This window comes from Poecilia mexicana, unplaced genomic scaffold (genome assembly GCF_051168715.1).
Source record: "Poecilia mexicana isolate PSO_F unplaced genomic scaffold, ASM5116871v1 scaffold_19, whole genome shotgun sequence".
NCBI lineage: Eukaryota > Metazoa > Chordata > Actinopteri > Cyprinodontiformes > Poeciliidae > Poecilia > Poecilia mexicana.
In genome coordinates, this window is record NW_028263388.1 from 9407911 (window position 1) to 9420835 (window position 12925).

At 40.5% G+C, this 12925-nt stretch overlaps 1 protein-coding gene across 3 annotated transcripts in view; it reads right to left on the reverse strand.

Moving 5' to 3' along the window:
• The window catches only part of ca10a (carbonic anhydrase 10 (inactive)a), a 264823-nt gene that overhangs the window by 82770 nt on the left and 169128 nt on the right, over positions 1–12925 (reverse strand). Inside the window, exons 1-2 of one of the 3 annotated variants that reach the window (XM_088016504.1) lie at positions 9729–9826; positions 9546–9641 (exon numbers count right to left, since the gene is read on the reverse strand). The exons of the other annotated variants lie outside the window; for them this stretch is intronic. Of the exons in view, the coding sequence (XP_087872630.1) occupies positions 9546–9641 (96 nt within the window). The 5' untranslated portion in view covers positions 9729–9826. Of the gene's footprint in view, positions 1–9545; positions 9642–9728; positions 9827–12925 lie in introns of those variants that run through there. 3 annotated transcript variants of the gene reach the window in all.

The window sequence follows — 12925 nt, forward strand, 5'->3', positions numbered from 1 at the left end:
CCTCACTTAGCCATCACAATTTATGACCTGTGGAAGTTGTTTTGTTTGGCTTTTTTTTTTTTTTTTGGCTTTTGACATCTGAGTTTCAAAGGACGGAGCAAACTACCAGGTAACCTTACAACCTGATGTTACAAACCCGTTCTTTCCCCCCCATTCACCAGGTACTATACTAAATGACCTGGTCAAAGATAAACACCAAATATGTTACACAGGCTGAAAGAACTGCAGACTCAAAATATAATACAGGTCTATATACTTTATTCAGTCACAAACACTGTGTGACATTTGGCACAAATATTCCAACTGAGGTCTTGCAGATGCAGAGTCAAATAAACGTCAAGTATGAATCAACCCACATCGCTCAAATAGTGAAAAAAAAGCACATTTCTGATCAGAGCAACCAGCAGCCCTTCAGTTGCTTCATCATTCCCAGGAAGTGGCACCACACAACACACGGGAAGCGACACGAAGGGAGACCATATGGGCCCTGCGATGATGCAGCGTGACATAACTTGTGACACCCGCCGCTTCCAGGCTGACACCTCATTAAGCCTTTTCCTCCTTTACACAGCGTTCCTTACAGGAGAGGTAACGCCGTCTCGGCGGGCAGAAGGGCCGTAACTCTGTGGGTGTGTGGAAAACGGAGCAAACTGCTCACACGTTACGGCAGCCAAGTATTACTCCAGTAACAGCGCTTTTACTGGACAGTTTACTCACCTATTACACTACGCTGGGCTCATGTCTAGTACATGTTGAAGTAAAACCAAACAACAAAAAAGGACGACTAGAGGCTTCGTTACTTGTGGTGTTAAAGTTGAGGGTGAAAGGATAGAAGTGCCAAATGAATTTAGATGAAGGGGGTGTCGTTAAAGATTAATGCCAGCAAATTACAGATCTGACAACGCAGCCAGTCCCGTCTCATCCATGTTTGATTTTTAACAAATCCTGACAAGCCAGGATCGGGTCTTATTCACTCTGCCTGAAATCCATCCGTTTTCTAACACCCTTGTCCCTAATGGGGTCAGGAGGGGTGCTGGTAGCCATCTCCAGCGAACGTTTTGGGCGAACAGAAAAACAACCATGCACGCACACCTAAGGAACCAATTAACCTTATGTCATGTTTTTGGACTGTGGGAGGAAGCCGGAGTACCCGGAGAGAACCCACGCATGCACAGGGAGAACATGCAAACTCCATGCAGAAAGACCTAGGAACGGGAATCGAACCCTTCTTGCTACAAGGCAACAATGCTACCAACTGTGTCACTGTGCAGTCTGCCTGAAATCCACACTCTTTTCGGTTTTACTTTTACGTAAAACCATTCAGCTGTGTATGAAATCACCACTGCTGAGACAGAGCGTAAAACACAGTAGCATGAAACAGATAAAGGAAATGAATAAAGAATCTGTGAACTATTGGAGTGGTATCCACAGGGGAAAGGGACCACAAATCGCTGAAATCAGGGAGTACTTGTGACGTCCAGGACAGAACAAAAAACGCTTACAGCTGCCTATTTTAATAGCTAAAAGTTTAAATATATCTCAACACACAGTGGAGTGAAGCCATCTTTGCACTAACGTAAAAAAGAAAAAAACCTTGCAAACACCAGACAACAGTGTATCAAGTGGCATCGTGACTTGATATTTCAGTTTCCCAAGTTACATTTTATTTAAAATATCTTAGATATGCTCTACAAAAAATAAAAAAATACATCGTTTTAAATCATTATAAGTCACATTCTGCAGAAAAATGCAAAAACGTAACACAGAACTGCCAATGGGCAGCGCTCCACTGTACATGTTGGCTTTAGAGAGATGTTATTAGAAGCAAAAATCCTGAGGAAATGCATGGTATCTTTTTTAGTGTCGCTTAATTCAAAATAAGGTTTGTTTTGTTAAAAACAAAAGTCTTTAAATTTGTTATGTCTTACTATCATGTAGGCGGTATAACAGCCTCACTTACTTTTTCTTGGTGAATGTGGACAACAACGAACAAAACATGTTTTGTTTATTACAGACATCCTCAAGGTAACATTTAAAATGAGAAATGACTCCCACTGTGCATACTAATCTATTCTAAGTGACATGTGATGTTTAAACAATTAAATTCAGCAGTTAGATTCAAGTGTTTTTATAGGGAGTGATTGCAGTCCCTCAAACTTCCTTGTACACCGAAGGTTCACCGTCTACACCGATCGGAAAATAACAACTTTGACGTGGTGTGAATTTATCGGCATCATCAGACTAATACTAGGGAGTCATGAGTCTGACCACCACAAGAACTGATCATGAGCTGAATCAATGTAGGTCACTACAGTCGTTTACCCAGCCACACTCAAACGCGCCCAAATGACTCCACCGATACCCAGATCGACTGAGGTTAAGTAATCTGAGCAGGAAAAGGGTCACTGGAATCAATCTCACAACATTTCTGACGCAAGATGACAATTCTTCCCCACTGAGCCACCGCCTCCTCTAACACAATCACCAACAATGAAACATCTTTAATCTCCTGTCAAATCTCTGCCTCCTTTTTAATCCCAGCCACACCTTTTAATCCATCGTTACATTCCCAGTTTCTCTCTTACCATTATAGTAGTGAGACGGGAAGGTACTTTGTTTAAAGTTGCCTTCTTGTAGACCAGGTTGTACTCGTTAAGACATTTTATTTACGACTTTAGTGAGATGCCAGGAGAGAAAAAAAACAAAAAACTAAATGAATAAATACATTTCTGGAGTAAACGTTGTGTCTGGGTAGGCAGAGCTCTCCTCCCTGACCTGTTTTGGCATCCTACCAACCAGCCTCTCCGACACACGGCTCACAAGACGTCACAAGTCAGTAAGTGGGCTAATTGTAAAGTCCTGATGTGGACTAAGGAGTGCAGCCAATTAGTAGTTTTAAGTCAATGCTTAATACCAGTCCAGCAAATTAACCAACTAATATAACCTTCTTAAACTTTCAGTGTTTAACACTGAATGATTAGATGTGATTACATTATACTAAGTTAGCCTTATTTTTGTTTTTGTTACTTTAAAAAACATCCACTAAATTAAGCAGGCGTTTATTCCGTATTTTGCTGAGCTGTTCTTCCTCATCTTTACATCTGTCTCCTCAGTAAAAGATTTTTTTTTTTTTTTGCCTTTATGTTTTTTAAATATGCCATCTGTAAGTCATTTCCATGAGACTCTCAACCCTCACAGGAAAAATATGCAAATACTATTTTGTTTGGCTCTCCATGTGCATGGATATTAGAACCTCAAGAACAATCAACTGAGGCCTGCGTAAATATAACATGAGCAACTGCAAGGTAATAATTGTTGCTTTTCTAACTAAAAGCAGCTGCACCTTTTTGTTTTTAACTCCCGTTTTAGCGGTGCGATTCCAGGGATTTTCTGCTGGCTGCAGGAAGATTCTGTCAAAGCGATGAGAAGACATTTTGAACGTGTCGGTAACCCTCCATCCAAATAAAAAGCCTAAAGGGACATCCTGCACCTCTTCTCATAACCAATCGTCCTCCCACTTATCCTCGATACAATCTCTTCTCCCCTCTAATCCTCTTCACTCCTTCGTCTGTTCACTAATCACCTGTTCTTACAGAAGGAACACAAAAAGTGGCCAAATGACCCAAAGTCCTCGAGTGCCGAACCTCGGACCCCACAAGTAATTCTCTGTCCTTAGCTGCCGTGTCGGGTTTATGGCAAAGCGCCCGCTGACGGATACTCGCCTCACACACGTCATTACTTCATGCATTGTCCTCTGTGTCCCTGCCTCATTACTCCTCATCTATTTTTAAAAGGGAATATGCCTTTTTACAATTAGTGTGTTTAGAGGCCAATCTGTCACGCTCATTACAGTAAACTCCCATTCCCTGCCTAATTTACCCTTCTGTCTCTTTTTTCCTACCCTCCTCATTTCTCAAATTCTTCCTGCCTTCCTGCATCTGTTGTGCTTTTGTGTCTAATCTCCCTCTTTGTGATATCGAAAGTGGATGAGAGGAGGCACTTCTGATTTATATTTGGACTCTACAACTGAGGAGACGAGCGCCAAAAAGTAGGGGAAGACAGTCAGATGGCGCCTGACTCACTGAGGGAGACGGTGGGATCTAAATTTCCTTTTTTTTATGATTCAAACAATCAAGCAGGAGTTTGAAGGAATCCAAACTGCTGCTGCTAACGACAGCAACAGAAAACACTTCCTCTCTGACACACACACAGAGGCGAATTAGTTTCCATCCGAGATGGGTCCACGGAGGACCACTGTTTACCAAGTCAGCCGTTTCTTCTCTAATTGTCTGATCTAGTTTCAACCTGAAATGCATTACAGACTGCGGCCTCTGAGGACTCACTCTCTTTGCTTCCTCCATTCTTTTTTTTTTTTTTCTCCACCCCGCTCTCACTCTGCCCCTCTGTGAACAGACAATAAATCCAGCTCCGCTTTCTTTGCTCCATGTGAAAGGCAGAGGAAAAGGCACAGCGGTGAACTTTTTGTTTTTTTTTTTAGCCAGTTTAAATCTGCCAGATGAACTTCACAGCCCTTTCCCACGCCAACCTGTTTCGAGGTAAGAACCACGCGAGGTTGTCTGAGGATGAGCGAGGAGTTTCTCCTCATAAGCGTCTTGTGCTGGATATTTGGATTTAAAAAAGGGCGACTTTTTCCACTTCGTTACTTCCCTGCGTCACTTTATGCCAAACGATTCCTCTGCCTCGCCATGAATGCTTCTAATTGATCATAAAATCTTAATTAGTTGGATGTCTCTCAGTCCACGCAGGCTCAGCAGACAAAGCGTTTCTCGATCACTTATTTATTATGTTCTTAATTGCAATTTCGCAGTGAGTGCCCATGACATTTAGAGACCTTGCAGCAGTGGACAGACTTGATTGAAGAAGAATTTGCTTAGATTCCATCTGCTAATTACTGCAAACAACAACAAACGCAGCCTAGTTTGTCAATGGAAAAAAATAATAAAATAAAATTCAATAATTCAATGTTTGGTAAAACTACTTTGGTAAAACTAATCAAAGAAACTTTTCTGACAAAACGGGCAAATTGGCATTTTATTGCGATGCCATTTTCCAAAGTTCTCTATTTGGCATGGAAAGACAACATTTATGGTAACTGAGTGAATTGATAAATTCAGTTCTTGAGACGACAATACAAAATAGTGAGTTCATGAGGATAAGAGAATATTTTTTGGGAATATTTATAAAGAAGAAACAAGTTTCATAAATCACAACTGATTTAAAGATATGTCAAGATTGAGCAGACGATGTATTGCCCCTTTTTCACTTCCCAAAAAAAGACCAACATAATCAATGAAATTGATCTGTAGTTTACTCCTACAGTAAATGATATGCTAACTGTCCCAGATGTTTCATACTATTTCAAAGTGATGAAGGTTTCTTCAATTTTTATGCAACTGCATTGTCAGGTAAGATATCAATTAGTCTTCATTAGTTGATTCAGTCACAAACACAGTAAACCACCAACTTAAGCTGCCAGATGGAATAATGTGCAGACCAGTGTGGGAGTGCAGATGCTGCAGCTTGGGAGAATGCTGCACGCGAACAGCTGCACTCTGGAGCTTGAGTGGAGATTTCCAATCATCCAGCACATTGCAAAACTTCAAAAGAAGCTGCCTTGACTTCTAAGTGTTCCAGTTTTCAATTTGCCACCTCCTTCACTGATTAAATACTTTAGATTCCCACTTCCTGGTCCGGTCTGGGCCCATCCTTCTGGTGGCATACTTTGGCGTTGTCAATGGTGAATCTCAAATGGTTAAAATCAACATGGTGGACACATGGTCAGATTGTCTATAAATCACATGTAAGACTGTTTGGGGCAATTTCATGTCAACAGTTGACAACAGTGACCAGTTTGGAAGCATATGGTGCATAGTCGCTTCATCTGCCCTGCAGGGTTAACACTGTAAATGTCAAATAGTCTCGGGCACAATTTTTTTTTTTCTTCGAAACAAACGTTTCAATATCTAAGTGTGCCAGAATCTAAAGCGTGGAAAGTAAACTGGCAGATTAGATTAATGAGAGATGGGAACTAATACATGTAAGCAAACCTTAATAAAGATTATTAGATGCCCCGTCTACTTTCATAGTAAAGCAACTAATACTGTCATTTTGTAGAAGCAAGTGGTGGAAGACTTGCAGAGCGGTATCATATGAGGTCGGTATCTGGAAACACAGACCCAGGGAGTATTAAATGCTTCGCAGCATGTGCGTCACATGCACGTTCACTTTTGAACAGATGAAAATGTGCCAAACACTTGGAGGCATGTGGAAGAAAAAGAGATCGCTGAATTCGGAAATAATTTAAAGCAACTCGTTCCGCTGTCTTGACCTTTATTTCTTTTAAAAATTCAATTTGCCTTTAACCCCCAATTTGCACATATAATTACTGCAACCATCAGTCTAAAATGTGTGACAATAGTAATCCAAGACGGGGGGAAAAGCATAAAGTCATCTTTTCAATTGTACGTTCCTCGGTCCTGATTTGGTAGACTTAAAACAGATGAATCTATAACAGCACTTGATTTTGACAAAGCAAAATTGCTTGTTGCTGTGGTAACCTGATACTTAGCGGTAACACTTTACATAAGTCTGACATGACACTGTCATAAACATAACACCTGCTATGAACATGAAGGAGTCTTCATGAATGTTTATGACTGTTGCCATGAAGTGACATCTGGTAAATAATGACAGTCAATGCAAATTTGCATTTGAAGTTGCATTAAAAGTGTCAACTCAGCATTATTTGGTAAATAATTACTTTTCTATGCAAAGTTGCATTAAATACTTACATTAAAAGTCAATTAAACGAGTCAACTTTGCATTAAAAGTGTCATTTATTGAATGACACTTCATGACAACAGTCATGAATGTTCATGAAGACTCCTTCATGTTTACGACAGGTGTCAAGTTTATGACACTGCAATCCGTCTTATGCACATCCCTTTAAATAAAGAGTAAAGTCTACAAAAAAACACACAAATTATTGGCACAGCAGTTGCACGTTATGTTTTTAGGCATCAATAGCTATTTAACGACAGCACTTGATTTTGACAAAGCTAACTTTGACAGTAAGGTGGCAAACTGACAGCAGATTCATCAAATGGTCTGTGCTGTGGCAGTTCAGTACAGGTAAATCACTTTAAGCCACTATTGCTCTGTGAAAATTAGTTTTCTTAGCGCTTTTATGAACTTGGAGACAACTCCAATTCCAATTCCATTTGCTTGCCTCTTCAGGCCCATGAGCTCAGCTGCCACACAAACTCTATGATCAAATACTTTGTAATAGTGCCCTGACACAAGGCAGCTGCTTTTTTTTCTCTCTCTTTTTTTATTTTCTGCATGAATAAATTGTCATGGAGCCACCTTCCCATTTGAGCAGCATCAATTGCTTTCTCTAACTACAAATGAACGGATGCACAAAGCACTTTCTGAGATGCGACGCAAACCAATTTAGCAAGGAGTCGATTCAAAACACAGGAAGCTGTAATAGGAAGACAGAAAGAAAAAGTTAGCTTAGCAGGTTGTCACCAACTGATGATATCCACTGGCTTCACTTAAATGCGGCTGACCGCTTCTGTCAGTTCTTAGCTGACAGACTTTGATAGTGATACGTTATGCAGTCACACCGTTTTGCTTAATGCGTGTGGCTTCCACGGCTATCCAACAGTAAATAGCCTTTGCATGAAAGCAGCAACCATGTATTGTCGAGCACATCGGTGTTGACAGTAACTCACAGCTGAATGTGACATCTTCTCTTACTAACAATAGTGATGTGATGTTTAATGGGAGTTTGAGAGAGAAACTAACAATGCCAGAGATGACACAACCTGCTTCCTGGTTGCAGATACAGTTGGATCATGGTGTGATTTGAAGTGCTTGGCTGCATTTGAGGAAATTCAGCTGTTCAAAAATGTTGGTTTAATCCTTTGGTTCATATTTCTACTGTCAAACTCAGGTATCCTTGTTGGCCAAACATTCCCATCAGTATTTGTGCAAAAGAGCAGAATTCACGGTTCCATTAATTATGGCAAATCAACTAGATCTCATAGACGCGATGAAACTCGGGCAAGTTAAATTAAACCTACATATGCGGTTAGTCATCGCTACTTGAAGACTTGTGGTGCATTTGGTAACATTTGTCTGATCTGAACCATTTCAGTGCAGCAAGGAAAGCAAAGATTAAATGCATTGTATGCTGTACATCTTTAGTACATTCTTCACAGTTACACTTTCATGAAAAACATTGAGGATGTAAGGTACGTTTACTTAACAATGTAAACATTGGTAGAACAGGTCCTAAAAGTTATTTTGTTGCAATACCTCTGCTGTAAAACAAGTTCTTATATGGTACAGTAGGCTGGAAAAACAAGCACAACAACATATGGCTTTTATACCAGCCCACATTTTCTTAATGATCCCAACTGCACAGACATCATCACGATCACACAAAACTCAACAGCTCTCACAGTTCAAAGCCACTCAGAGGTGGAAAATAGCTTTCAAAAAACCACGGCTGAACAGACTGACCGAACAGATGCTAAAGAGAGGCTGCACTCAGCCAGAGAGTGAATAAATGGTCGGACGTTTCCAAAATAAAGCCGAGATTCAACAGATGTTATTCGCCTGGATTTGGCAAATCATTTTTTTTTTCTTTTCTTCTTTTTTATTGCATGATTAGAGATAGCCTCCAGAAAATATGGAGGGCAATCTCTTGTCTGGCCTCTGCCTTGACTCCCCACCAAAAAGAAGAAGAAGAAAAAAAGAGGTTTGATCCACTTATCTTATTCTGACTGGAAAACAGGGAAGGAAAAATGAAGACCCTGAGAGCGTGAAAGGAAGGAAACAGGAGGCCTGGGATTTTACGTACAGGCAGAACAGTACACAAACACACCCGCATCCAATTACACTCACAAACACATCCATCGCTCGCTCATGCAATCATATTCGCCGGGCTTTATCACTGTTTTCTTTTTTGTTTCTGCGCATTGCTCCCCCGCTGGCCACTGTCTTACATAAGCTGACAATGAATGTTGGCTGCGCGTTAACTCCAGGGAGGCAAACGGATCTCTCCTCTGCACTGTCGAATCAAAACGGAAGGCAATCCGACGGCACCGCGGCGAGGAGCTTAAACAATATCTCAGACTGCATTTTATCTTAAACATCTCGAACACTTTCCAAGCACAGCATTTCATGTTCCAAGAGAATAAAGGGAGGCAGAGGTGTAGCTATCACACTCATCTTTTACAGAAGCAACGCCGTGTTTCTTCAGGGTAAGTAAGCGCTCCGTCAACCTTTAAGACGAGGCTTAAAAGTTTCCGTTTCGATGAAACTTACGGCTTAGCAGTGAAAATTGACACGCGCCTCAGCCGTGCTGCTTGCTAGCAGTGTTAGCATGTGGCTCTTATTTCACACAGTGGGGCAAATGCCATCGGTGTAGAGGCTCGTTCAAGAGGGCAACAACCTCAGGTCGGCTCAGGTCGGACTAAATGAAGTAGAATACCAACATTATCCAGGTTACTAACCTTTAAAAGTAACACATTTTGCCCCAGCTGGAGTAGCTTTAGAGTAGTCGAGTCCATTGACGATTCATCCAGGAGGCCAGAAAAGCTCTGTAACATCTAAATTACGGCAGGTGAATGTCTAAAGCTCAACTTTACGCATGCATCTTCGTAGTAATTTTTAAACATCTTCATAAAGACAAGTACCTGTGCACTGTGCAACCCTCAGGGCTTTGGGGTGAGTCGAAGCCAACATCTACGGATCGTCTCCTCGTGCAATTTATGTGTTGTGTTGCGTTACGTTTTCTTCTTTTTTTTTGGGAATAAAAATAAAATTAAAAAGGTTTCCTGAGCAACAGAGGTAATTTAATCTGTTTAAAGACTCACAACATCCTAAATGCGCCCACTCACCTCATTATGTGTTGGAAAGCATCGAAATCTGTCAGAAAGAGTTCACATCAGGGACGCGGAGCTGGCGCCATGACACGCGTCAGAGGTTTGTTTTGGCTCATGCAGGGGAAACCGTTGGTCTGCGCCTTCATAAAGTCTCATGTAACGTGTGTGTAACTCAGGCGGTTTATATATATATATATATATATATATATATATATATATATATATATATATATATATATATATATATATATATATATGAGACAGAGATATTACCAAAAATCATCGCCCCTCTTTTCCCTGCATTAGCCTGACAGCTTTACTCCGGGAGGGGGATCCAACGACGTGCACCTATCTCACTCATTTCCTAAGCCTTGATAAATGCCCCGCTGTCGCACGGCACGATGCCGTAATGTGATTTTGACCTCGAAATGAGAAACTGTGTTGGACAAATACCAAGGATATTGGCTTTCACTGTCAACGCGGGACTATGTCAAGAAAGCTCGTCTGCTGTCACTCTGCTCGCCGCCTCCGATGGGTGTGAACTTCTCCGTCCGCGATAGATTTGCAATAAAATCACCCTGATTAAAAAAAAAAAAAGGAGAGGATCCCGCAAAGCCGTAATCTAACAAAAACCTTATATCTGAAGAGCAGGGCTAAGATCTGTTTAGATAGTATCCATTAAGATATCGTTTGCACCGATACAAAGATTTATTAGTCCTTATGAAAAGGCACGGAAAGAGTAATAATAGCATATGAAGAAAAGAGACCTAATATTTCTATATCAAGCTGAGGTACACTTTCACAGAAATGTTTCTCCCTCAGACATGTAATAGTCATCAAGCTGCTGCAATGATTTTCCCCATTATAACAGCTTCTGGCTTTCATTAAATAAATTATACATCTAATTTGCCTTTGTGTTGATAGAGGAAAGCAATATTCAGTGAAACAACCTGGAAAATGTTTTCTTTTTTCTCTCTCTCCTACAGCCATAGATATTCCTTAAGGTGCAAGTTTCATTAGCTGGTCGGAGTTCTTGAAAGGTTAATATGATTTTCCATAATGAATGAAAACAGAGGTGCAGTTAAAACCAAACTTTGAAAAACAAATATGATTTTTTTTCCTTCCCAGTCCGACATCAAAACCTGTTAAACCTTTCCTGGTTAGGTCACTTAGGAACAGTAAGGAGTAAGGAGAGAGAAATTTTGTTAACTATTTCCAAATAAATGAACAATAACTCTCCACAACATGCGGACAGCCACAAACCATGAAGTTCCCACCACCATGCTTGAATGTAGGCATCTTTATACTCCTCGCCTGGTTGCCTCCACACACACTTGACACCACCTAAACCAAAACACTTCGTCTTAGTTTCATAGTTGTGTAGCTTTACCCTTAGGCTTGTTTGTAACAAAAAAAACACATCAATGTAAGTACCAACGTGAATTAATATCGTCCCATGAGTTTAAAATATGCAAATATCAGCGTTCACTACAATACCCTCAGGTAAATCTGAGCCATGCGAGTAAACTGCCCTCCGTGTTTCAAAAATGTCCTGGGAGACTCTCCACAATTCTTCTCAAACGCTGCTTCATGTGGAGCAGCGATGCTGGCTTTTCTGGTCAGATGCTCAGAAAGTTCTTTGCCATATTGAACTTCCAGTGACCAGCATGAGAGAGGGTGTGAGAGCAATAACACCACATATGAAACACACTTGCTGCCCCGTCTCACCTGAGATCTTCTGACCGTAATAAGTCACATCACACCAGATTTATTGGGCTGAAAAGCTCAGCTGTTTACCTCTGCACAAAAAAACAACATATGTTAGATATAAAAATTTGGGATCATTTATCAGCTGTTTAACACTTCCTGGATGCTTCCAGTAATTGTCCTTTAAACAGAAACAAACACATGAAAAACATCCTTCCCTCTGTTGTTTGAAGCCTTTAGACAACTGCGGTTTACAAAACGGTTTTAGCTCCCACTTCTACACAGGAGCTTTCCTAGGCTGAGGGGAACCATCTGTGACAAAGCTTTATGGTGATTAGCTCTCCGGCTTGAAAGTCGATTACAGTAGCGCGCTCATTTGTTAAACACGTGTCAATGTGTGCTATGACCAAAGTGAAAAAAAAAGAAAAAAGAAATCGGGACATTTCTTTTAATACACGTAGATTCACTCCAAAGATAATGGCTTGATTTATTTGTGAGTTTTACCAAGAATTTTTGGAAATTTATCGAGACAAAAAATAGATAAATTAATTGAATCCTAACTATTTCTGCAGTAGCCCTGTGATGTACTGTTGACCTGGAGCTTGACCACTGAAGACGGGCACCAGGTCATCTATGTGGCTGTAAGGATTAAGCACGGAGATGATGGATGAATCTTTCAAGATGACGAAAACTGGAAATGTAAAATATTATTTCTGTCATGGAAAACACTTTACCAAGTAAAAAATACAGCAACTATATTTTTGGGACTTTTATAGAAGGCCAAACCGATTTGGCATCATATGCACCAGACCTAAGAGGTGCAGGAATAACAGGCAGTTAGATTCTGAAATTTAAATTCATTTGAATGTCATTTAAATGTAAGTGGTTCCTTAGAAATGTAATTCTGCTTCAAGCAGCAAAGAGATGAATGTGTGGTTACATAACACTCCTATGAAAAGCTACAATATTTGGTATTTTTGGGACAGGCGAAGTAGCACGGCTGAAAACAATGATAAGGAGTCAGACAAGAGCACACATTTTAAAACCTATATATATATATATAAAAAAATCTAAATTCATACGGATTAAAGCTTCCTAAAGATAAATCTGTTTCAAAGCAGAGCTTGATGGTTGTGACTTAAAACCACAGAAGAAAACTTAAAAGCAGATTAGAGGAATTTATTTTTAACGGTCTTCCGAGATGCAGCGTTGTTTGGCTCCTCAGCTCACTGACGGAGCGCTCGTCATGCAGCAGCGCTGCATGTCAGTCAAAGTCTTCAGTGTGGGCTGCAAAAAGCAGA